Here is a 27,771-nt window from a genome sequence, read left to right on the forward strand (position 1 = left end):
AATTGCTTACATTTGCATAGACTTTATATGTAGCATCATTTCATTTCCATGTCACAATTGTTGTGCCATTTAAAGGTCATTGAGAGGGATCAAGGATTTATGCGTGCGCTTTGAGGGAATCGGCTTTAACGAAAGAATAAAAAGAAAAACAAAAAAAAAAAAAAAAAGAAAAATATTTTTTCCGATTAGAACTAATCAGAAATTGTTCTTTCATTTTACTTTCTTCCTCTTCTTTTTTTTCCCTTTTTCTTTTAAGTTACGTAGTAGAGAAATAATTGGGAAATATCAATGACACCTTTTATTTATTTATTTTTCCTTTTTTCTCTCGTAAAGATAAGGTCGATCACATTTAATAAAGATATATCGGAGAAATATTGAAAAGAAATCGATCAAAGTTGGGTCGTAGTTATAATCGAAGATCGTTGAAAAGTAAGTTGGTAGCGATTAGTAGTGACGAATTCGTAATAAAATGGGCGGGGGTATAATACGGACATGCCGTAGAGTCAGCTGATTTCAATCGATGAAGAAGTAGTGTTGGACTGACGTTCAGATATTGTGTGCGTGATAAATATATATATATACGTGTTAACTTGTGAAGGGGAAAACATTGGCGAGCTAAAGCGACGTTAAGAAAAAACTGAGTTGTCGATTGTGTCGCTTCTCGAGTATTATGTCGAGAATTTTTTCGATAGATACAACACGTGTAGGGGAAATGAAATCTGTTTGGTTAATTTGTTTGTCCATGACCATGCCAGCTGAATAATAATCGTCAGACATAGAAACGACGGAGCGAATTTTTAAAAAAAATTACACATGCCTTTCTTAGAATAGATCGTTTCGTTGTAGGAAATAAAATGTCTTGGCTGGGATGTTTACCGTGGTCGGAAGGAATCAAAAAGAGGGCCTGCAGATATCTACTTCAACGATATCTCGGTCAGTTTTTGGAAGAAAAATTGACATTAGATCAGCTTACAGTGGATCTTTACAATGGAACTGGTCGTGTTACCAATGTTAGCCTTGACGTGCAGGTAGTAGCATTTTCTTTGTTTCAAATCCTTATCAGATATTTTCATTGGCATCGAAGATAAGTCCGTTGTCTTTTTTTCCCAAATGATTCATTTTCAATGTCAACGATATAAATGAATACTTTTATTTAAACATATCTATATAATAAATATATACATGATAAATTTGTTAATTTACATCACTTTGTGACTTATATGACATATAGAGTCAATTCGCAATTTCTTTTGTCTTTCTTCTCAGGCAGAATTGTTTTAAGTGATTATATACCTTTAAAATGTATAATTTAATCGTACTCCCAGTTGCATTTGCATCTGAACGCGCGCGTATTCAATTGAAACGAATAATAATCCTTAAAAAAAAAAAGAAAAAAATAAATAAAAAGAAAAAAGAAAAAATAAAAATAAAATATAACTTTGATGATAGGCTCTTAATGAAATGGGTGAACAACAAAATCTTCCTTTGGAATTTGTTGATGGTTTCATAACGGAAATGTCCGTTAGTATACCATGGTCTGCTTTGCTCAGCGAAGCAAGTTACGTGGAAGTCATCAGTCTCAGATTAACAGTACAACCAAGGCAAAGGGCTGAAACAGGAACTTCGATGTTTGAATCTATGTGGAGTTCGATGACGTCCAGTATGCAACTTGCACAAGAATGTTTGCAACAAGATGCTAACAGCGCTGGAAATACACAACCTTTAGAAGGAGTAGAATTGTTTGCACAGACAATAGATTCAAGTGAGACTCTTTTGATGTAAAAAGAAAAAGTACATACACGTGTAGTTACACCTGCGTGTGTGTATATTTACATAAAAAGAAAATATACCTATTAAAATTAATTTGTTTCAGTTTTATGTAGAGTAAAAGTCAGATTTATAGACACAGTCATAAGGTTAGAACATGTACCATTAGATTCTTCGATGGGTGTAGCAATGGAAATGTGTATAAAGTATCTTGAATATTCTGATGAAGCTGGTTTGGATCCAAGTCATACTTCTATAGATCCAAATCAGTCGGGAAAAGGTTACGTCGTTTCAGCCTTTACAACAAAACGATTTTACTTGGAAGGAGTAACCCTCCATACGGATGAATTTCCATCTAGAGCAAGGACATTTTCGAGAAGTATTATGACCATGAGCAGGGGGTCTACACCAGATTCAAAAGTACTTTTATATAACTTTGCCGAATTTATATAATATGGATATTCTTCACTTCTATGATATTTCTTTCTTTTTTTTTTTTCTTTTTTTTCTTTTTTTTTTTCTTTTATAGAATTCAGATGGCCAATTTTCTTCCGCACAAATATCACCCACTCAAAGTATGCAAAATTATCCTGACAGAAATATAATTAATAATTTAAGTGAATCACACCCTATATTATTTGCCAAATTCGCGGGTAGACAAGAGTTCAGATTAAAGATAAAGCAAGGTGAAGGTGTTTTGGGACCAAAGGTAAAGAAGGAACTAATTAAACTTGCCATCTTTGATATTAAAACAAAATCTTTTAATTATTCTAGGTAGAGTTAGAAGTTACATTGGGATCTTTTACTTCGTTCCTGAGTCCTCGACAAGTACATGTTCTTTTTGAATTAGCACATGGGCTTGCATCGCCGGACTTGGAGGATGTAAGTAATGTTGCACCAAGGACTTGTACTGAGAAACCAATGGCTGGTAGTGATTTTAATAGAGTCGAAAGAGAACTCATTCATCAAATACATCCTATACAAGGCATAAGGTCAACGGTAAAGAAATGTGTTAATTTTCACAGTTACGACAGTTGTATTAGAAGAATTGCAGAATCAGATTCGTTTGATTTCTCTTTAGGATCTGAGGCATACACAAGGATGGTCAACGGCATCTTTGGAAGACTCGGATAATGAAGAAGAATTTTTACCAATGCGTTTGCCCGGATCTTCATCTATGAATGATTCTATTATAAGCAATAATCTAAGCATGGAAGACAGTATATTAGCTAGTAGTATCAGTTCTAAAAGTTCAACGACAAATTTGCCAAAGCACAGTAAACACAGGCATAGTTTGGATTCTGATTCATCTGCAGAAACATCGCAGTTTCATATTCGAGTGTCGTCAATCGCTGTAGTTTTATTACACGAAGATATATTAACAACGAATGTAGAAGGCCTCGGTTTGACTACCAGCAGTATAAAGCAAATGAAAAATTCGGCAGAGGAATTCTTTAAACACTTAGGAATTTTTGCAGCTGGTGGTTATGGAAATAAAGATTTTGATAAGGCGTCAAAATTACTTTTAGATGCTTGTCGTCTTAGCCATATTAGGTATAAATAATATATAAGAAATTTTATTCCTAGTGATTACGATAAAAATGTAAATATTTTAAGATTTTTTTTATTCTTATAGGTTACTTGCAGCGCCATTAATTATTGAGGGAAGTGAAAGAACCACCACACAATTTTCTGTAATATCAGGCAGTTTAACGCTGGCTAGTTTAGAAATTGTAGAATGTTTAGTCAATTCGAGTACTTGTAATTCAAACGGAGCATCAAATACAGAATTTGTTGAATTATTAGGATTTCAGAAGGAAGCCACAAATAATTATGGTTTTACCGATAGAACGGATTTTAGAATGAGATTTCAATATACAGAGAAAGCTGTTCGTCATGCTCAGTTGATTAAATTTGCACATCCACGCACAGAGATCGAGTAAATTCATATTTTCACGAAATTATATAATCTATCTTTTTTCATCCTTTATTAATTATATTTTTATCTTATTAATTAAGTATCCAGCTGGAGCCATGTAAGACTGAGATAGACATCACAATTGTGGATAGAATATCTGCCTTATTAAATCCACAACCAATATGTACCTGTAATCAAACAACCAATATGAGAGATACTGTAAGTTATTTTTAACAATTGAATGAACTGAGTAATACACAATTACATGATGATTAAGATTTTAGTCGGAATGATAATGATTTGTTGATTCTTATATGTTTTAGAATCAACAAACGTTGTTTTATCAAGCGGTAGAGAGCCCAGCGCTACCAGATTCCAGAATAGATACAAGAGTGTCTTCGTCATCTTGTACAATAAAATTAAGGTGATTATGCAATTTCAATTTGAGGTATGATATATGTTCTCTAATATATATATATATATATAGATACATATATATGTCTATTCTATCATAGATTTCCTATACCAGACTTGAGACCTCTGCATGATATGAATAGAGCGCCATGGTGGAAGAGATCTGTAAGACCGGATTACATGATACTCAAACTTACAGATGCACAAATCCATTCTACTATGGAAAGTCGTGCTCACTGTTCGGCTAGGCACGAGCTTCAGTTTCGGCATCTGTTACTATCGTATTTAGAAACTGATACCGATGTACCCATAGAAATTGGCAAGGCAATAGCTGATGAGAAAAACGATGGATCATATCAACAAATAAATGAAGGCTTTGGTTGGGCTAGAATAGTTATTACAGTATACCCAATTCATTCGGGTGGACAATTGGAAGATAGTTCCGAAGGAGAACCAGATTCAAGTTTAGATGATACTTTAGAAAATGCACCTAGGCATCAGCCATCGCCATTTAGTTCTAAAAAAGTTATACACGAATCTGATACACCTCACTCTAAACCTCATAGCCAAGGAGATAAGGATGATTTAGAGCAAAAGTTTGTATTAATATTTTAAGTATTATGCATCGAAAGAAAAAAAAAAAAAAAAAAAAAAATATAAGTATAAATAGTAGAACTTTCTTATCGACAGAGAAGGAGAAGAATTGATAATTCCTGGTAGTCGACAAGAAATGTTGGAATTTATAGAAGAAGGGACTCGTGGTTCTCGAGTTCAAGTGGAAATCAGTCTGCCTTCTGTTTCTGTTCAAATACCATCGAAACATCTTTATGAATTATTGTACAATAGATTCAACACTGATATTTTTTTGTGGGAACCTTCTGCGCCACGTCCGAAATATACCTCTCATATGGAAAGTCACATTGGTCTAGATTTAGCATCAACATTGTTGCAAGAATCGGCTTATCCTCGGTAATTATTTTCATACTCTTCGTTACTTCATAATATGTGTGCGTGCGTGTGTATGTATATATGCATATATGCAAGATAAAGGTCCCCATCGCATATCTGTAAATATATTATAGATTCAGCATGTGTAAAAGTGGTATACAATATGACTCTGATTCCGATTCAGACGAGGAAGGTATATTCCATTCTACAGCAGATAGAAGTTATAAACAACAAGCAAATAAAACATCTAAGAATGGGCAAAGTAAACTTGCATTGACACTGAATATTAATCAAGGTCTTTTGACTATGTACACACCTGTACGCGATTCTATGCGCAATGTTATTCCCGGCCAACAAGGTGAACTAATACTTCGCTTAGAGGATGCTACAATATTTTCTGTTACCGCTTATAAAGGGAATATAAATATGGGTTATATTTGTGCGATGATTAAAAATGCATCTTTAAATCATTGTGGCTTGACAACAATTCCTTCACAAACTCCACCATTGAGATCTATAAATAGTGTTATACCGAGGCATTGTCAAAGAGCAATATATAGATGTGAGCCAGGTGCAAATGTAACAACAAATTCTTGCAATAAAGATATGGTAACTGTGGCTGTTCGTATACAAGCTGCACATCAAACTCATCGCATAAAGGTTCGAAAATATAATAGGACTCCTATATAATATATATTTTACTTTATTATATATTTTCATTGGATTATATTGCATGGATACCTGAATATAAATATTATTTATAGACTTTCAGAGTAGCAGTTGGTATAAGGAATGCTACCTTGAGGCATAGAATGTGTTCAACTGCAACATCATGGTTTACACAGTTTACCGATTGTTTAGATGTCGCGGATCATCCTGTCGCTGGATATTCCCCACCAGGAATTCTTACAGAGTTACACTTACATCTTTGGGATTGCACAGTAGATTACAGGTCTTTAATTTGATAAAAATATTTTTAAAACGTTATTGATAGTAACAAATGAGGAGATATATTAAATAGATGTGATTTGCAGGCCTTTACATTTGCCATTAAGATCGGTGGTTACTCTTGGTAATTTTAGTGTGTCTAGTAATATAGCAGCACAGACAAGCACTTCGACATTGCGATTTATAGCAGAAGATATTGGACTTTTTATATCCAATAAATTAGGAAAGAATATAGATTTGAAAAGAGATTATGTGTGTGTAATGGATCTAGGTCTTTTTGAATTATCATTAAGATTGAACGACAAAATGTGCGGAGGAGCGCCAAGAGTGGATTTGAGAGCAAGCAACAATGTATTACATGTGCGCACGTGTTCAGATTCTGGTCGTGCTTTAACACAATTACTTACATATTTTGCCAGTGATGGTGATTTAACGTCAAACACAGAAAGTACAGAAAATATAGCCGTACCTAATTCAGGGGATGAAGAAAGTTTACTCGGCGATGAGAGTATCAATACTTTGAGTAAAAGTCAAGTCGAAAGAGTGAACAGTTTAATGGAAGAAGCAATGGAAGAAACAGTTAAAGGTAGAATTATTTAATAATATCTATCGCTATTGCTCATTCGTTTTTGTGCGATATATATATATATATATATATATATATAAAATTAATTACTATCTTCAAGACACAACGATAGATGCAGATGAAAAATCGCCAGCGAAGGAAAGTCAAGTCGAAGTATTTTTCTTTCCTGACGAATCACGTCCTGGGTCTCAAATTATTCCTGAAATATGTTCAAATGCGAAAGATTGTGTCAAAACAATATGCGAAAGTGAAACAGAAGATGCGGATGAAGATTTTTGTATCTTAGGTGAAGAAGCGGGTGCCGGGATTATGCCGAGACATGGAATACCCGAAGTTCGTTGGCTTTCCGAGGAGTCATTAAGGATTGTAGATAATCATTTTTCTATTCCTCTTGGTAAAACTGATTTATTGAAAGCTCCTAGACATTATCCTGCTGCCGTCTTAAGATATACGCTTTGCGAAATGACATTGATTTGGCATATGTACGGAGGAAAAGATTTTGAAAATTCTGAAGTGGTAGCAAAGAAACATGTTACCATTAACGATAATACGTCGCGTATGCAAGGAAGGTATAGATTGAAAAGTTAAACATTGAATTTAATAATTGATTTAGAAAGGAACATTAATAATGCGATTATTCATTTTCTTTTGTTTACAGAAGTCGTTCTGTTGCCAGTGTAGGTTTCACTACAATTAGTCCAAACGAAGTTCGTTTTGGTAGCGTACCGAATTCACCACGCATAAGAACCAAAGAAACGTTGATAGATTGGCAAACATCTGGTGGCCCAAGTCGTCAGCACGACGTATTAATGGAGTTACAATTAAATAAAGTTCGCTTTCAACACGAAGTTTATCCTGAAAATACAACGGAAGCATCTAGACAAATTTTATTGGTCAACGAGATCGAAATTAGGGACAGATTGGCCTCTTCTCACATTAACAAATTCTTGTATCAGTATAGCAGCGAAGCGAAACCTAGGCAATCCCACGCAAATATGTTTTCCATGAAAGCAGTTCATATTAGACCAGATCCAAGACTGTCGGCTCAAGAATGCTGTCTGAAGCTTAGCGTACTGCCACTACGCCTAAATATTGATCAGGATAGTCTATTATTTCTGATTGAATTTTTTAACGAGCTAGGAGGCGGATCGAAGCAAAATTCTGATAATTCAGCCGCTTGCAATAATTCTCAATCTTCTCCGGTATCCAAACAAGGAACACCAACGCATCATCCACCTGTTATGAGCATAAATGATTCAACTACAATGCCTAATGTTCAAATTTCAACGAATATACCGCAAAATAATACGATAGATCAAAATTTGCTAATACTTTTGGAGGATGAATTAACAATTAAAGAAAACAAAACGAAGCCAAAGACGACTCACGAAGTTCGTGAAGATTGTCAACCGATATATTTTAGGTAAGTTCTTGTACAATTATTTGAATAGGAATTATAATTAATTTCATATGTGGATTAAATGTCATCGATAATATTTAGGAGCGTCATATTTGCACCCGAGGTTCTGGTTAGATTAGATTACCACGGGAAACGCGTAGATCTTACTCATGGGCCCTTAGCCGGGCTTTTGATGGGTTTGGCGCAATTGAACTGCTCTGAACTAAGACTGAAAAGATTGACGCATCGACACGGACTCCTCGGTTTTGACAAACTCGTAACGTTTTTATTATCAGAATGGTTGCAAGACATAAAGAAGAATCAATTGCCTAGTTTACTTGGAGGCGTTGGTCCTATGCACTCGTTAGTACAGCTGTGTAAGTATATAAAAGAAACGACAAACGATCTAAATAAAATCATACTATATATTAGATGGATGAATTCGATTATTTACAAATTATTTTATTCGATAGTTTGAAAATGTTGTTCTTTGAAATTTTGATATTAAAAAGAAAAAAAGAAAAAAAAAAAAAAAAAGAAAAAAAGAAAAAGAAAAGGAAATAATGCAGTAAATGAAAATCCTAGCACTTTAACATTTCCTAACAGTTCAAGGAATTCGTGATCTGTTCTGGTTACCAATAGAGCAGTATCAAAAAGATGGAAGGATAGTTCGTGGCTTGCAAAGAGGTGCGAATAGTTTCACCACTTCCACGGCTATGGCAGCATTGGAGCTAACATCTAGACTTGTATATGCTATACAGAGCACAGCCGAAACGGCATACGACATGGTCAGTCCAGGACCTAGCGTACGTCGAAAATCAAGAGGACAAAAGGGCCGCAGAAAAAGGTATAGTCAACCACAGGATATTCGTGAAGGAATGGCAAATGCTTATATGCTCGTTAAAGAGGTATGCAAATTTCAATTTAAAATTACTTTTGCTTACGTTTAAGATGTTGTCCCTAATATTTTTGGGGTTTCAAAGTATTTCCTGATTCAAAATTTCCTTTTGATAAAATATATGTATATATATTTATATATATACATGTATACATACACATATATACAGGGACTTGGTGAAACTGCTAATCAATTGGTACGAGTTGCAAGTGAGGAACACGAACAGAAAGGTGTATCAGGAGCGGTGGGTGGTGTACTTAGACAGATACCGCCGACAGTAGTCAAACCCATTATTCTTGCCACTGAAGCAACGAGCAATGTTTTAGGAGGAATGCGTTCCCAATTGGTGCCCGATGCAAGAAGGGAAGCAGCTCAAAAGTGGCGGCAAGATACTCATGATATAAATTAGAATTTTCTCGAAAGAATTGCAAAAAGGATCTTGTTAATAAATTATTAATAAATCTCGCTCAAACAAAAAAACAAAAAAAAAAAAAAGAAAAAAGAAAAAGAAAAGGAAGAGAAATAAAAGAGAGAGAGTAAAAAATAATAAATTTCTCGTCGTATATATGATGTACGTACTTGACTTATGTTATTAGATATTGATCCATGACGCAGAACTAGAAAACTCAAGAATTTAAATATTCGTATATGTATGATTGGCATCATTCGCACGAATTTAGATTTGTGCCATTTAGCCAAGCATATCATTCAACAAACTACTTACGAGTAGAATAATTCGATTGGTCTCATAAAAAAAGAGATCACTTTTAAAAATATATACTACAGGAAATATACGGGAAGTTAACACACTGAATCGTTAATATGGAAAAGATATACACAATATTCGCAGAAGTGATGATGATATATATTTCAGTTCCACTAATTTTATTGTATGTTGCAATACCATCGTAATTTCTTATAATATGTATAAATTATAAATCAAATATACGCGATATCGTGAATAGTTGCACTTTGCTGCTTCTGCGTATTTTTGTTCTAATCTTGTGTATGTTTTATACGAACATGTATCTAAACATTTTTATTAATAAAACGATCTATACTATTCACGGTTTAATATTGCTTAATATCACATTATAATTCTTCATTCAAATATATTAGGATTTTTTATCGTTGAGCAAAAAAGGTAATCGTTATTTCGATAATTTGCACATTTTGAAATTCGACTCGAATGAATTTTGAGAGAACGTTTCTTTGCTCTTCTTCCTAGTATATATCTGTCGATAATGTAATAACGATAATACGTATGAACATTTCATTAAAAAGAACAATAAATATATACTCGCGTGTGTGTGCTGTGTGTGAATATATGTATCTATACATATATATATATATATATCATCGTCAAAGAAAGATTGTAAAATTCACAAAGATCGTTAAAATCCACGGAGGTTGTTTAAATGATTTTAAGATTAACGAAATATATATGGATAAAAATTGGAATATGTATAAATGAAATGTTTTATCGACCGATGAAAATATTTCGATACAAGTGATATATTCTCATACTTTCATAAACCAGATTTTTTTTGAAAACGAGTTTTTACAATCTATTTTTAATCTTTAAATAGACACGTTTATTTTTTTAATAAAAAAGAAAACAAATATGTATATGTATATGCATATATGTAGATCCTTTCTTACCACGAAGGTAAATGCAGAGTAAAGTATACTTTTTAGTAATACGTAAAAGATGATAGGATCGACAGCTGGTGCCATCGGGCGAATGGTTAAAATATTAACGAAACCTTTCAAATCATTCGAGTAACTTAGCTGTCATGACGATAAAGTTTGTTTACATGGCAATTGAGTCCTCGAGTTCTCTATCAAATCATATCATTACTATTGCAATAGCACGTGCCGGTAATCGAACTTAGTAAATAACAGTTCTTGCTTTCGTAGCTCGTGTTTCTTCTGTCATCGAAAATTGTATCATAAACGAGACGAGAGAAGTTTTTCGTTTTTCTTTCCTTTCCCTATAAATGAAGAAATAAAATTAAGCGGAAAAACGGAAATTATAAAAAGTTCAATGATTCCCATTCGACTTCCGACCGCCATTTCTCACACCGAGTCGATAGACTGGAAAAGATACAACAACGGCGAGGAGGAAGAAGATGAAGAAGAAAGGTATAAATACGAGGAAGAGGAGGATTTTATCGAAGTTGAATATCGACCTACGGCCGTCCCGATTACACGCGAAATTCTACAAAAAATTCAACAAGAATTGGGTTTAATTCAATTATGTTGGCCCGAGAAGGATATTAGAAAAGACGTATACTTGTCAACTTTGCCGGATAGTTATTGTAGTGTCAATGATAAGGAAAGGTTATTGCTTTTGTATGCTGAGAACTTTCGAAGACAATTCCATACTAAATACAAGGATAGAAAGCCTATTTTATTGGCATGTGAAAATGAATGTGGCGTGCAGGTAAGAACAATGATTATTATTATTATTATTATTATTATTATTATTATTATTATTATTATTATTATTATTATTATTATATTATTATTATTATTATTATTATTATTATTATTATTATTATTATTATTATTATTATTATTATTATTAAACGAAATATCCAATAAATATGGAACATGATTTTTATGACTATCTTGATGACACCCAAACAATGTCGTTTATTAATTTATATCATCTGCAAATTTTATACATATTATATATATATATATATTTCGTATTTCACAAATATCCTTAATATGATATAATTACAGTTTTCTTTGTTTGTTTTTTTTTCTTTTTTTTTTTTATGGTATATATCCCGATTTTAATCTTTCTTATCGAAAGATATCAAATCTTTCGATTCAATATATTTCAAATCTACTATTAAATTCACGCATAATTCCTCGTCGTCGTCGTTGTCACTATCATTGCCATCATTGAATTTGATACTTACGGTCTTTCGATATATCCTCGTAACATATCAGCACGCATAAATTCTTCACAAATTACAATTTGTAATTATTGAAAGCATCAAATTGCAACGATTCGAACAGTTTTTATATTGTAAAGATTAATCTTCACTCCTCCTTTATTATAATCGTATCATTGATTAAACTGTAGAAAATGAAACTTTCAATCGATCAAACTACGATATTACGATGGAATACTATATAAAGGATATAATATGTATTAAATTATCGTAAATACTAAAATTTGATGACTTTTTTCTCAGCGTATTAAACACTAGATTTACCAACTTCAATTACAATGAAACTTTTTTCATTTTTAATTTCATTGCAAAGTTTTTCAAGGCAGTATGACTTTTTTATTATTGTGTGCGCGTGTGTACATACAATGTGTATGTGTGTGTATGTATGTATGTATGTATGTATGTATATATATGTATATATTATGTGTATTAGTTATAGATAAGTGGGAAATATTTTAGGGGTGACATCACACATCAAAACAATAAGTGAAGTTCACATAAACGTATGCCCTATTTGACTTTGTTTTCGTGTAATAAGAAATTATTGTATTGCAATATTTCTTTCGTTAAATGGATGAAGCTCGATGAATTGAAAGAATTGAACGAAATTTCTAAAAAATCCGAAGAAGATCTAAACATATGGAGAGAGTAAAAAGATAGTCATTTGTAAGACGTTTGCGGGTTTGTATTCTTGAAAATGAATTCGAATAGGACATATGTTTATATAAATTTTTTTTTATTGTTTAAATGTCATCTCTAAAATATTTCCTACTTATATTTTGGAACGCTCTGTATGTGTGTGTGTGTGTGTGTGTGTGTGCGTGTATGTCATATGCATACATACATATACTAGAAGTAAATCTAGTGTTAAAGATGGCATTGAAAATTTCAAATTAATATTTTCGAATTAATGTATATATATATATATATATATATATATATATATATATATATATATATATATATATATTCATTAAATTATTCGCATTCAGTCTTTGCGCCTTCATAATAAAGAATTTGTATTGTGATAAGACGAAAATTGTGTATTTTTTCAAAGGATCGAAATATGTAATGATCGTTTCGTAAAAAGAAAAAGAAAAGAAACCAACAAAAGAGAAAAAACAATCGAGTACAATATAATTTCTACGCAAAAATGTATCATTTGTGTTCGTATATTACGGTAAAAAAAGAATCTTATAATACTGTGCAAAAGTGTTTCATAATTTGATCATCTTAATCTTCATTGGGTTTTAATTTCCATTGGGGGGAAAAAAAAAGAAAACAATAATGAAACATATATACAGTGTTATACGAGGATCTACTGTAAATCACAAGTAAGATTGATGCGTGCAAAGTTTCAAATGGAGGAAGCCATATGCGAGTCAAAAGAATCCTCTTTTGAATCAGGATACGATAGACTCGATAGACGATTTAAAGGAAAGAAAATGGCAATCGAATGAAAATCTTTTCCGTTTCATTGTCGGATTAAAGGATCGGTAAAAAATCGTGCGACACGTGTTTTATTATTCTTCGGTGTATTCTTTCGATAAATACTTTCGACTCGTCGTACAAAGGCATTCTCCATATAAAAATTAAAAAGTGTTCATAAATAAAATTATTGTTATTATTTAAAATTTGCTGAAAGTCGCGTTGAAAGGCGGGCACGCGTGTTTACGTGCGCGCGCGTGTGTGTGTGTGTATATATATATATAAGATGACGAGGAATGTTTATACGTGTGTTCTCGATATATTATAACGTATATATCCTCTCTAATATTCTCTTTCTCTCTTTTTCTATCTTGCTATCTCTCTTTGTCACTTATATGCTCGTTACTTCTCTCTCATATCTTTGTAATTCAACTAACGGAAATATGTAACCGTGTTTATTAGTTTATAGGAATCTTTTCTATTACATCCGAGCATTCCTCTCCTCTCTTTCTCTCTACAATCTAAATAATAAAAATAAACTTCGCTATACATTTATTCATACATACTTTAAACGTTCTACAATACAATGGCATGCACTTTTTCTTCGCGTGCGAGTGCATGGTCACAGTCTTATTTACATGTGCCGCCCATTATACAACGACACTTTTTTCACTTTGGTTTCTTCTTATTTATCGTGTATGTACATATGTATGCACGGACGCGCGCGCGTGCTCGTGTGTTTATATAGTGTGTATATTTTTATTTTTATTTTCTTTTAATTTCATTTTTTCTATAAATACACTTCGTCGCTCGCAAGATCGCCGGCTTCTGTTATTCAATTATCGAAAAAAGAGCGATCGAGTCTAATATTAAAAATTTGATTGATCATCGTTAAGAGAAAACATATACATATATATATATATATATATATATATATATATATATATATATATATATGCACACGTATATTCATTTATTTTTTTTACGTATTTTTAATTAAAAGAGAAAAAGAAAAATACAGGGGAAAGAAACAAAAAAGAATATAGAACGATCTTGCACGTGACGATGTGGTGCGAAAATATGAAACAAATTCACAAAGTGGAGTGTTTTAAAGGATAACGATAACGACGACGACGACGAAGACGACGACGACGACGATAACGACGGCGACGAAGATAATAATCATAAAAATGAACGATGACAATAATAATGACAATAATGATAATGATGACGATGACGATGACAATAATATCGCTTTTCTTGTGCAGAAATTTGTGTCTACGAGTATAAGACGAAGTACACTGCCATATCCGGAACTGTACACGTGGCAGGGATGCGCAAAATTTGTTAGCGACTACATAAGTTACGAGCCACTTGGCAAGGAGGATCTCGTATTGGTAAGAAAAATCTGAAAAACACTTTAACTGTTTTTTCTTTCTTTTTTTTTTTTTGTTTCCTTTTCTTTTTCTTGTCTTTTTTTCTTTTTTTTTTTCTTTTTTTTATTAATAAAAAGCTACGTAAGCGCAAATAACGATTCCGCCGAGCGATGCGAGATCCCCTTCGTGCCTCTGGTCTCTTTTTTCTCTTCTTTTTCTTTAACAAATTTTTTCTCTTTCTCGCCGAGACGGCAAATATATCTATATATATATATATATATATGTCTGTATGTGTATATATATATAAACATAGTTTATTTTATTAACGAACTTAAAATGAATAGTAGTAAAAGAAAAAAAGAAAAAGAAAAGAAAAAACCCGTTAATAAAACGAGAGGTAGAATCGTTGCGAGAACGCTCGCTACAAAAATCATGTGTTCGCCGATAGATTCGAAAAAGTAACTTTTATTTTATATATATATATATATACATACATATATATATATATGTATATAGTTTTGCATCGAAAGATTGTAGGTTGTCAGAAATCGTTACGACGAGCCTCGACGAAAACGATCGATTTGCGAAAATCATCTCCATCTCCATCTCTCTCTTTCTCTCTCTCTCTCCTTTTTGTTTGTTTTTTATATATATATTTTATCTACTTTGAGAAGTCATTCACAGGTAGTTCTTTTAATTTGGAAGAGAGCAAGGATTTTTCTTTCTCTCTTTCTTGCACCCTCACGTAGAACGCATGTAAAACTTACATGTTAAGCGAACGATAAACAATAGATCGATCGATAATACTTTGTCTAGAGAGTCGATATATCATATTAAATCTTAATTACAACAGTCCATATTCAGGAAATTTGGTATATTCTCTTATTTACAATCTTTCGATAGAAAGGGAATAAACGGATCATATTACGATCTAGATGTATTTTGATTTCGGTCCGATTATCTAAGGGAAAGGTAACTAAGTGGAGAAACGAGCGTGTAGTAGTGCACATTTAATTATTCGAAAGACGGATCGTTAACAATAAGAACAAAAGGGAAAAAACGAACGGCGTTTATCTCATGTTAGGAGCCTCCTCCAAGCGTTATATATATATATATATAAGAAAAAAAAAAGAAAAAGAAAATAATAAAACTAAAGAAGAGGAAATAAGAAAAAGAAGGTACGCAAGTCGAAGGAGTTTAAAAGCGCAGGAAAAAGAAGCGTCGCGTGACGGAGCACGACCGAGGAGAGAATATTAAGAACAGAGAAAAGAATTTACGTCGCCTCGAGGATCTTTGGCGATCGCGTTACGCTTCTTGGATAGGCCGAGAGAGGAGCAGAAGGGAAAAGGAGGATGAGGTAGAGCGAGAGAGAACGTGCGATAGTAAATCGAGAGATTCACGAAGCGAGTCCGCGCGCGCCATCGCCCGTTTGTCCTTGACACCCGTCCTTTCGTATAGAGCGCGCGTGTCTTTTCTTTCCTCTCTCTCTTTATCTTTTTAACATTTTCTCTATCTCTCTGCCGTCTCTTGTCTCTTCACCTCCTTCTCCTCCTCCTCGTCCCTTTTTACCTCCTTCTCCTCTCATCCTTCTTTCGCTCTTTTTTTTTGTTTTCGCGTTTCTTCCGAAAACGAACAGAGTGTTACAACATGGTGTACATAGAGAGGGAGAGAGAGAGAGAGAGAGAGAGAGAGAGAGAGAGAGAGATAGAGAGAAAAAGCAGAACAAGAGTGTACGTACGTGGCTTGTTCGCTTCATAAAAAAAACGAAGAAGAAGAAAAGGTTGCGTACAAGGAAATAAGGAGGAGGTCTGGTACAAAGTATCATAAGGACGTAAGTAGAAAAAAACGTAAAGGAGAAGGAGGAGGAGGAGGAGGAGGAAGATGATGATGATGATGGTGTCAGGGAAGAAAGGCAAGCGAGGTGGTTTATATTCGTTTCGTTTCGTTTCGTTTCGTTCTGTCTTTCCGACTGCTTGCGCCACGCTCGGCGACCGGCGTTCCTCCTCGTGGTGCAGCAATAATAACGTTTCCCGCGCGTACTTCGGATTGGCTGGTGTGTCGTGTGCGGTCGCGAAGAGAAGAGAAGAAGAGAAGAGAGAAGAGGAGAGGAGCGGAGCAGCAGCAACGTGTCGAGCCGTTTTACTCGCGCTAGTGCCGCTGTGTGACGAAGGGGGTGGTGGTGGTGGTGGTGGTGGTGGAGGAGGCAAGAAGAAGAAGAAGAAGAGGAGGGGGAAAGAGGAGGAGGAGGAGGCGCAGCTCGTGGTGGTTCTCGTTGTGCCGTTCTGCCGCCGCCGCCGCCGACGTCGCCGGAGTAGTGGGGCAGAGGGACCGGCCGACCGAGTTGTTTCATTCATAAAAAAGTTCTTTATTACTCTCTGTGAGCGCATGTGCTATTCCACGGAGGAGGACCTCCCCCGAGCCAGCGTAACCACGTTTACACATGGCATTATTTACTACCGAGCGAGACACGAATCGTCGGCACACGCCGCTGCAACGGTGCGGTGTACGGAACTCTCTCTCTCTCTCTCTCTCCCTCTTTTATTCTCTCCCTTTTTCATCTTATTTCATTTGGACGACTCTTTGTGTCTTTCTTCTTTTCCTGTCTACCTTTGTTTCTGTCTCTCTCTCTCTCTCTCTCTCTTCCCCTTTATTTTTTTTCTTTTCTTTTTCTATATTATATACTTCTCCGATTACGTTTTCTCGTTCGTTTCAACCGCTCGCAGAGAAGCCGCGAGCTATCGGCGCGCGAGGGCTTATCGTCGCCGTTCGCCGAATGGGACTTCGCGGAATAGAAGCTGGAATCCGTCCTTCTTCGTCTCTTTGCCAACGCGCGTCCGACACCCTCCTCCTCCCCCCACCCACCGTCCCCTCCCCACCTCGTGTCACCCTCCATCGCGGTCCCCGTTCGCGTTCTACTCGATTCGTCGCGCGCGCTCGCGTCCTTTACACGCTCCTACTCTCCCTCTCTTTCTTTCCCTCGCGCTATCCCTCCCCCTCCCTCTCATTCTCTCTCTCTCTCTCTCTCTCTCTCTCTCTCTCTCTCTCTCTCCCTCACACACTCAATGCACGCACACGCACACACGCACACACATACATTCTTTCTTAAGATTATATATTTAGCATCACAGAGTGCCGCGCTCTCGCCTACTTTCTGCTATGCTTTAAACTAGGCGATTTCTTTCTACACGCCTTCAATTTGTCCAAGAGATATTTAAATTGCAAGACCTGAAGCCTCGTGACGGAGGGTTCAGAACATCTATCCAGCCACCTAAGGAACTTTTCGGCGTGCTCGATCGCCTCCTCGGAACTGCGTGGCACGTCCTCTGCGACGGAATCGATTCCTTCCTCCTCATGGTTAAAACCGCGCCTCGCCTTCTCCAAGTCGTTGTTGTTGTTGTTGTTGTTGTTGTTGTTGTTATGGTGGTGGTGGGAATTGTGGGAAAGAACATTATCGAGAAGGGCCTTAGCTCTGCTCGGTGATCTTCTGGGAGCCGTATTATTGGCAGCGATAGGCGTCGGCGTTTGCGTAGACGCGAGCAATGGAAAGCTGCACTGCTTGTACCATTGCCAAAACCACGAGCCGTCTTGTTGATTGATACTTGGATTAAATGTAGCCGACTGTTGTCCCAGGAGTTGTTGTTGCTGCGTTAGCCACAGCCATAGGGCATCGTCGATCCTCTTGTTATTGCTTGCGGTAGACGAGCTGCCGCAGATACCGGGCCCAGTAGTAACGTTCTCCTTTTTCACCTTTGTACGCTGTTGTACGCTAATGCCGCAGATACCGCTACCGCTGCTACCAACGTTATCATTGGTTTTTCTTGGGGAAGCAGGAACGGGAGTCGAGGGTGCCTCCGCGGCTGGTGGTAAAATCTTCCTCGTGCAAGATTTGGCGACGGAGTCCATCTGCGCGGGAGCTATCGCAGAGATGCTGTGCCTTTTGCCGCTGTTATTGCTGCTAACACCACTGAGACCACCGCTAATAACCCCGACGCCGCCGTTACATCCAGCGAGCATATTGGTTGCGGTGCTCTTTGTGTATTGCAGTCCGTTCTCGACGAGGCCGACGGTACTACCGTGCGAAAGACCCGCCGCCGTCATTCCAAGGAGATTTTTTGCCAGGCTACCGGTTGCCCCTGACAAAAGGCCTAGTTGCTGAAGGAGCAACGAACTGTTTTCTGGCCTCATATTGGCCATGCTAGTCATCAGCCCGACGTAATCTATTTTGTGTTTATTGTCAGGCTGATGTTGGGACTGTTTGCCGTCGTTCATGTCGAGGCAAATGTCGTTGGTTAAGAACGCCGAGCTACCGGTGGCCGTCATCGACGTTTGTTGATCCAGTTTCGGCCTTTTTGCGCACGGGCTCTCGTCCTCGCTGGAAACATTGGCTGATCCACCAGCGGGTATGTTTCCAGGATTAATATTGTTCGTGCCGGAGGACGAGGCCGGCGAGTGTACTTCGCTGTCCGGCGTCGAGGAATTCCTTGCCATTCCTCGTATCTTGTGCTCGGACTTGCACCATCCACGGAGAGTCGACTCCGGTACCCCAATGTCTCTCGCTACAGAGGCTTTGCTCTCGCCCTCGTGGACCCTCTGTATCGCTTCCATCTTCTCAGACGCCGAGAGCGCGCGTAGCGGCCGTTTACCCGGTCTCGCTGAATCCCCCCTCATCGGAACAAGATGCTATTTACTTGCGGAAAGACGAGAACGGTCGTTCTTTTTTTCTTCTGAATTTTTTTTTTACGCGTTCTTCTATGATACGATGTTAAAAATAATCGACCAGGATATATCTATTCGTCACTTTGCCTATCTCACTTTGCCTAGCACCGATCACTAACGATTTCACCACTATGATCACACGCCTATATCTCGTCGTGTCCTTTTCGAGCTTACTTACCGTTAGAAACTACGAACGATATAGCAAATCACTCGAATACGAAACGCGCCACCGATCTGATGCGACTCGTTTTCGTCGTGTATATATATTATATATATGCAAGCGCATAAAACAGTTCGAACAATCGGATCGTCGTTTTTTTTTCTATTATGGCACGAGGAATTGAGAATATCGCGTCGTCCTTGAAAATATACGATGTTCTCGCATCGAACTGCGACGCTCAACTGCTCTGCCGGTCGACCACCGTCGGGGTATTCTTAACGTCGCCGCTCCTCCCCCCACTTCTCTACTCTCTTCCACGCCGCGCCTCTCTTACCCCTCCACAGGCTTCCCCTCCCCTTTGACCGACCTCTTCCTCCTCCGCCAACTCCTCCCTTACCGCTTCTACCCCCTCCCCCCTCCTCTGGCTTTATCTCTCTCTCTCCCCCCCCCTCTCTCTCTCTCCCTTTCTCGCACGCTCTCTCGGCATCGCTGACGCTTGCTCGTCCAACACCGAACCTTCCCTCTCCCGATCCCTCCACTCCTCTCGACAAACCCGTATCGCGAACCGCGCGGCGTTTCTCCGACGTCGTCGTCGTCGCCGTCGCCGCCGCCGCCGTCGTCGTCGTCGTCGTCGTCGTCGTTGTCGTCGTCGTTCGCTTTCCTCCGCAACCCCTCCACAACCCTCCACTACTCCTTCGTCCGTCCATCCGTCCGTCCCTCCCTCCCTCCCTCCCTCCCTCCCTCCGTCCGTCCGTCCGTCAGTCCGTCCGTCCCTCTCCCCTCCCTCCCTCCATCCATCCGTCGAAGACGAAACGACGCTCTCATCGTCCCTCGCGGCTTCTCCGTTGTCCGCTAACGAGCCACCTCCGAGAAACGTCCTTGATAAGAACCCTTCGAAGATCACTATTTTCCCGAAATACGAGCTTCAACTTTCTCTCTCGCAACCCCTCTTTCTTCTATCCCGTTCCTATACGATATAATTGAAAAGAAAGAAAAATAGATTGCGCGCATATAATTAATTGGTTCGCGACCACCCCATGTCGGATATCCTTGCGCGTGTCACAACCGAAGGTCGTGAATGCTCGACATCCGCCATTTTCGTCTATACTTGATCTGAAATGTAATATTGAGATTGTTCTCACGTGTTGGTGTCGTCGTTGGGGAATTAATAAGCACTAAAATGATGCCTCGAAAAATTGACGAAAGACAAGATTATAGTTATTATTTAGTTTGTAAGAAACTTTCAAATTGAAAATGTATGATCCTCGTTACGATGAAAGAAGAAAATATCGTATTTTATTAACGCTTTCTTTTCTTTTTTTTTGTTTTATTTTTCATTCATGCAGATATCGAAAAACATTATCAACAACCAAATGGTGTAGCTAATGCTTTTTATTTCAATAAAACATTGTTTATTGATTTAGAAATAGAACGTAACATATATAAATCAATAATTTTTTTCTCTCATATGTATTACATATCTATTTGTTAATAATTTGTATATGTATAATTCGTACTTTACATCAAGATTCTTTTTACATGTTCTCGGTGAACCGATTAATAAGCTCTGAAAGTATCTTTTGGAAAATCGATAAAAGACAACATTGTAGGGATAAAATCGGAATTTTCGAACTAAAAATATTTTCACATCGCAACAATGAGAATTAAAATACGATCTTATAACACTATCTTATTTTCGAATTAAAAAATCATGGACAAACTGGGAGTACAGATTATGTTGTTTATTTTAATAACAAATTTCTTGTTGATACAAAAATAGAATATAACACACCTGAATTAGTGACTTATTTTTATCACATGCATTATATATATGTATGTGTATATATATATATATATATATATATATATATATATATATATATATATATATCATACATATATATATGTATGTGTGTGTGTGTGTGTGTGTGTATATATATATATATTTGTTATATATATTTGTCAACAACATATTATGTATAATTCAACGAAGTTTGTCCTTTATATTGAGATTGTTCTCACGTGTTGTCGGTGAGCTGATTAATAAGCGCTAAAGGATACCTCGGAGAATTGAGAAAGGCAACATTGTAGAGATGAAATCGAACCTCTTAAACTAAAAATGTTTGTACTTCGTAACAATTTCCAGGATACGAATAAGAATTTTATGTCATTGCTTTTTTTTAATACTTATGCAGATATTTATTGAAAAAAATATTAACATACGAACAATATAGATTGTTTCTTTATTATTTTTTGTTTACATCAATAACAAATTTCCTTTTGACATAAAAATATAATGTAACGAATCAACAAATCGTATTATAAATTTTTTATACGTATTTTATCAATAACACAAATTATAATTCAATACAAAATTTGTACTTTATTAATCGCCTATAGTACTTAAGTACGTGTTTTTTTTTTTTCTTTTTTATTTCAATAAACTGATGAATAATTTATCGTTCATGGAGTAGTTGATTCGTTAATCATTAGTTGCGCGATAGACCGAAGGAAATTTTTGGAAAAATAAATATATTCGAAGAGTCGAAAGTCCGAGCAATAACGGGAGCAAGAGTAAGAGGCGTACAACCTTTGGAAAAGCCTTAAATTTGCAGGCTGGAGGCGAAGTGCGGAGCTCTCTTCTCTTTGCTTCTACCGCCCGCAGCCACCGTCCCCGTGGGAGAACCGGATTTACGAGCGCGGCCTAAAATCCGCTCCGTAGGAGCGTTCGTCGGAGTTACACCGCGGTAAGGAACACTAGGTAATTCGCTGGTAAATTTACCGGTTCGCTCGTTCGCTCTTCGATGTTGTAAATACGCGCCCTGTATTTCCCTCTCTCTTTCTCTCTCTTTTCTCCCCACCTTTTCACACGCGTCGCTTAATTTTTTGCATCGGAGAAAGGAGACGACGAGGACGACGCCCTACTCCCGATAATTATCGCTCGCTCGCATACCGATTTTCAGAGTTCCACTTTTCTGGAAAGAAAGTGTAGCGCTGAGGTCAGAAAGTTTTTCACAACTACTCTTCGCGTCTCCCTCTTTCTCTCGGCCTCTTCAGAGACAACTTTTATAACACGAAAATAATTTTCATTTCTTTTTTCTTCAAAAGAAAAAAAAAGAATGAACGTACACGTAATTCTTTGTCCCTCTCTCTCTCTCTCTCCCTCTCTCCCTTCATCTTTCTTTCTCAGCGTCCTTGAAAAATTAATAATCGCTATCCGTATCTTTAATTATCTAATAAGTACTTTATTCGTAGAAAAGAAATTTGTCGTAAAGGGTAGCAGCTGATTATAAATAATATTAATAACGATATCAGCAGTAGTCCACTTCCGTTCCTCTTTTTTTTATTATTACGTTGGCTCTCTCGTAGCCGATCTAAATATAGAATCGTCGGATGCGAAAATATCATCTTTCGAAAATGTGAAGACGTACGAGAAAGAAATTTGCAACGATAGCGGATATACCTTATCGATGGGTTTGGTTTCGAGGACCGGTGCGACTATTAACGAATTGAGCTGCGTGCGTGCGTGCGTGCGTGCGTGCGTGCGTGCGTGCGTGAGAAAGATGGACGGAGAAAAAAGGGTCGAGAGAGAGAGAGAGAGAGAGAGAGAGAGAGAGAGACGATGATAGGTCGGAGGGAAACAGGCGTCGCGGAGGGTAAGAGGAGGCAAAATCGATCGACGCATCCTGTGTGTGTACGACGACCCGTACTTTGAGCGCCGCCAAGAAGACGGCAGTAAACGCGTGTCCCTCTTCCTTCGTTTTCTTCTTCTTCTTCTGCTTCTTCTTCTTCTTCTTCTTCTTCTCCTCCACCTTCTTCTCCTCCTCCTCCTCCTCCTCCTCGAACGTTCCTCGAGCAAGCCGGTAACCCGTACAATTAATTTTCACCTGCCTTCCTTCGTGAGACAAGCTTTCGCGGAAGGATGTGCGACGAACGGCACACGTGCGCTTCTCTCTCTCTCTCTCTCTCTTTCTTTCTTTCTTTCTTTCTATCTATCTATCTTTCTTTCTTTCTCTCTCTTTCCTTCCCCTCTTTGCTCGGTATGAGTTGTCCTTACGTGTACGCGTGATGCTACGTGCCGCAATAATACTAACCGTGAACCATGAACGGCGATCTTAACGGTCATTGTTTCGTCGTCGTCGTTGTCGTCGTCGTCGTCGTCGGCCTCGTCGGCCTCGTCGGCGGACCATAAATTGGCAATGGGATCGATCTCTTTCTTAGGAGTTGAAGAACGAATTAATGACTAATTTATTTAAATTTATCTATTTTCACTTTTCATACCGATAGATACGAATTATACGATAGAAATCGGTGTCGTGTTATGTCGGTACTCGGAAATTATTCTATTACGGATGTTTTAAGGACGATCCCATATATAGTCTTGAAGTGTAATAAGTTGGCGCCAACTTTACGATCATCGTCTTCGATAAGAAACGTCCATTGATCCCAATCAGTGATGTCTACAAATTCATATTTGTTGTATAGAAGTAATTCCTATTAAACGCGATTTATTCGCGTATCGTTATTATGAGAAAGTTAAAAGCAATAGGAATTAGACGAACGCGTTTGTCTTTTATAAAAACCGTGTGTTATCGGATATACCGAAAACGTATATAAAAGTTGGAATTTCGTTATATGTGAAATTTCATATGTTCTCGAATGCAACGTTACTTGCCATTCAAGAGTTTTTAATAATTTTGTAAATGTACATTAATTTGTATATTGAAATTCAAACGTGATACGAAACGTTCGAAGAATTTAGAAAAAAATAAAGGTAAAATGAAAAGTTTTGCAAATTCAAGTATCTAATTAAAAAGTCTTATTATAATTCGATTATGAAGTTTGGCTTACGATAAGGTACTTATCTATGATTTTATATAGAAACGCTCCCAAGTATTGCCCATATCGCATCAACGCGAATGTATTGTAAAAAAAACGAGATGAAATATCGATGTTCTATTATACTCCGAGCACTTCGATAATATCTACGAATATCAGCTATGTTTTCGTAGGCATTGTTAACGAAGTAATAAACAAAGATATTAACTTGTTTACAGGTTCGTCTTTAGCCGACCGTGACTCATAAAGGGATAAACGGGTCATTTGAAAATACGATGAATAATTATCAAGGTTCTAGTATTTAATAAAATAGTTTCGTTCACGTTATTCGATTCGATCGAATAAAGCTTAAAATTTGTTATTGTCATTTTTTATTCAAAAACCATTTCGATCGATTACAAAAATTGAAAATTGATACGTGAAAAGTTTCGGCCAGACACGTGTACGCACGTACGTATATATGTACGTATTCGTTCACGTTTTCATACTGATATGCACACATATATATATATATATATATAACTTTTTATATAGCCATATATTTCATATATTTCTATATAGCCATGTATTTCGACGTATCGTCACGTAATTGCATTTGGAATGGTACGTTTTAATTCGTCCACTTTATTAAAGTTACCTCATTCGGGTTCAGCAAAAAGTACGCGAGGTTTAAAAGCGCGGAAACGCAGTAACAAACTACGGAATCACAGTTCGATGAATTAGATTCGCATCCCTCTCTGCTCCTTCTCTCTCTCTCTCTATATATATATATATATATATATATATATATATACACACAAACGCATACATATAGTCGTTATCACCATGTCCATCAAATTTATCTTGCGTTTTGTGGATGTATACGATTAAATTCGTATTTTTCCAAATCTTTTCAGACAACGTACGTGTTTACTTACATACATACATATATATATATATATATATATATATATATTATACATAGATATCGTCATATTCGAAAAACGAAAATAATCTTTAAGACCCCGTATAGAAAACCATTAGAACGACCCCCAGCTTCGAGAAAGATACGATGCGACGATGTCGTCGAGAGCGAGATGGATTGACGAGAGGAAGAAAGAGTAGGGATATGGGAGAAGGAGACGGAGGGTTAAGTTCATTCATAAAAAAGAAAATTATTACGCTAGAGGAGATGCGACTCCCGCAAAGGGAATAATGGCACAACCTTCGAACGACAATTAACCCCCACTCTTATTCCCTTTGTCTGTGAAAGATCAGATCGTGATAAAAAGCTCATCTCCTCTACGTTTTCTACGGCTCGTCTCTCTCTCTCTCTCTCTCTCTCTCTCTCTCTCTCTCTCTCTCTCTCTCTCTCTCTCTCTGAAGAAATCGTGCGAGAAAGAACGATCGGGAAATCTTCTCAAACTTTGATCTCGATTTTTCTCATCGAATCGTTCTAGAAGCAATGTCGAGAACGCTTCGATATCGTTCCCACTCGACAACTTGGAAAGATGTATCGATAGCCGAGTATCGGGCCAATGTCTATTACCATCGCGAAACACGTATCCGATACCGTACCGACCTGTTGACCTTCAAACTTTTCCTCCGCAAGAATTCACATTTTCACGAGGAACGCGGCGACTTCTTTTCTTTGGGTTATAACTTTCGAACGATTATGAGTTTCTTCCGTTTTCGTTCCATGTTACAACAACTTTTCTACGATGAAGACTCGTTCTCGTGATATTTCCCTTCTAACTAATTTTTCTTATCTTTCGACGTTTTCTTCGTCCTTATAGAAAAATATCGTTTAAGGATAGGTAATTATTTAAATATATTTAGAACGATATCCATCGTGAAAGACAAATGACTAAATTGGTAAAATTTATTTAATGGAAATAATAGCTCGTTCAATCAAATATTACCAATGATTATTTTCATGTTGATTCGAATAATCCAAATTCTACATTGACTCGATTCTCATTTTCACGAATTTTATGTTCAAGCTCGTTCTCGAAATGGAGCTTCTCGAACGAGTTTTTGTATCTAAACGACCTACTCCCTTTAACCGTCTACCGTTAGCAACCTTTTCTCTCTCTCTCTCTTTCTCTCTCTCTGTCTATCTTTCACCCTATCGCGAGATTTCGGAATTTCCAGCCGATAAAAAACAAGATCGATACCTCGGCACCCTATAGCCGAGCTAGAGGAGGAATACCCACGCTAGTTCGCTCTCCCACCCTCGTACGCTCGCGCGTCACCCATACCTAGACGCACACCTACAACGTCCGGTCAGGCACCCACATAATCGTCGCCGAGGAAGAAATCCTCGAAGTGCCCGCTCGGAGAGCTCGAGTAGATGGAAAAGGAACGACGAAAAAGGAAGAGGCAAAGGAAAAAGAAAAAGAAGAAGAAGAGGAAAAGAGAAGAAGGACAAGGAAGGTTGGCCACGGTGGCGGCTGCCGATGGTAGAGGAACGGAGAGCGCGGTGGTAAGAGGAAAAGGAGAGCGACGGCCGCCTGGGGGACGGGGGACGGGGCCGAGGGGGGAGAGGGTGGTGGGACAAGGAGGTCTCCGTGGAAATTTACCGGAGCGCGAGTTACGGGAACTTGGCCGTAGCTCGTCGAAGGTTCGCTTGCTCGCTCGCTCTCTCGTTTATTCGTTCGTTCGTTCGTTCGTTCGTTCGTTCGTTCGTTCGTTCGTTCGCTCGTTCTCTCGCCCTCGTATACATCGCGCACACCGGCTTTCGTATCCGCGGCTAAGAGCAAAGGGGCGCCAAGGGTTCGCTTTTGCCATTGCCGTCCTCGTCCTAGTCTCGTTTTCGTCCTCGTCGTAGTCGTCATCCTCGCCGACGTCGTCGTCGTCGTCGTCGTCGTCGTCGTCGTCGTCGTCGGTGGGTGGCGAGGTTTCGTGGGATAAGAGAAGAGGATGTCAGTAGGGGAAGTGGGAAGAAGGTGTGAGATATATATATATATATGTATATATATATATAGAGAGAGAGAGAGAGGGAGAGAGAGAAAGAGAAGGTTCGAGCGCACCGTGTACGCGTCGTGGTAGATGGAAGGGGTGGGTTCGATGAGCGAACTAGGGTCTCCGCGGGTCGCGGGACGAAATAAGGGAGACCTCTCTCTCTTTCTCTCTCTCTCTCTCTATCACTCGCGTATCGCGTATACTCTCCTTTCTTCTATCTCTTTCTCGCTCTCTCGTTGGCGTTGGTTCTATCTCGCGCGCGCGCTCGCTCGCTCGCTCACCGTGTATTCCGCGGTAAACGGCCAGGCTTGGTCGGCGGACCCTCGCATGGCCTGCAGCTGTCTCCTAACCCCTCTTTCTCTCCGGTATCCTTGCTTCTGTCCTCTCCTCCGCTCCCATCGCGTTTCTCTCTACTCTACCACCCTACGCGCTTTACGAGATAGCGAGAGAGAGAGAGAGAGA

At 37.8% G+C, this 27,771-nt stretch overlaps 2 protein-coding genes across 4 annotated transcripts; one reads left to right on the forward strand and one right to left on the reverse strand.

The window, feature by feature from the left end:
* Nucleotides 1–493: 493 nt before the first annotated feature.
* LOC124431149 (autophagy-related protein 2 homolog A) lies at nt 494–9,941 on the forward strand. Of its 3 annotated transcripts, none has more exons than XM_046978673.1 (19): nt 497–1,028; nt 1,450–1,762; nt 1,874–2,187; nt 2,297–2,476; nt 2,542–2,766; nt 2,849–3,321; nt 3,404–3,706; nt 3,787–3,904; nt 4,009–4,109; nt 4,201–4,695; nt 4,790–5,068; nt 5,182–5,707; nt 5,812–5,999; nt 6,082–6,581; nt 6,694–7,150; nt 7,240–8,004; nt 8,083–8,357; nt 8,587–8,888; nt 9,048–9,941. In XM_046978673.1, exons 1-19 carry the CDS (start codon nt 855–857, stop codon nt 9,285–9,287), a joined length of 6,228 nt encoding a protein of 2,075 aa, XP_046834629.1. In that variant the 5' UTR covers nt 497–854; the 3' UTR covers nt 9,288–9,941. The 3 variants fall into 3 exon arrangements, with proteins under 3 accessions (XP_046834631.1, XP_046834629.1, XP_046834628.1); XM_046978672.1 differs by having other exon boundaries at nt 498–1,028; nt 6,682–7,150; XM_046978675.1 differs by lacking the exon at nt 9,048–9,941 and having other exon boundaries at nt 494–1,028; nt 6,682–7,150; nt 8,623–8,762.
* A 3,869-nt stretch (nt 9,942–13,810) lies between these two features.
* LOC124431153 (protein distal antenna-like) lies at nt 13,811–20,146 on the reverse strand. Its single transcript, XM_046978691.1, has one exon. The coding sequence runs from the start codon at nt 19,317–19,319 to the stop codon at nt 17,796–17,798; it is 1,524 nt and encodes a 507-aa protein (XP_046834647.1). The 5' UTR covers nt 19,320–20,146; the 3' UTR covers nt 13,811–17,795.
* Between the last annotated feature and the right edge of the window lie 7,625 nt (nt 20,147–27,771).

This window comes from Vespa crabro, chromosome 20, assembly GCF_910589235.1.
Source record: "Vespa crabro chromosome 20, iyVesCrab1.2, whole genome shotgun sequence".
Lineage (NCBI taxonomy): Eukaryota > Metazoa > Arthropoda > Insecta > Hymenoptera > Vespidae > Vespa > Vespa crabro.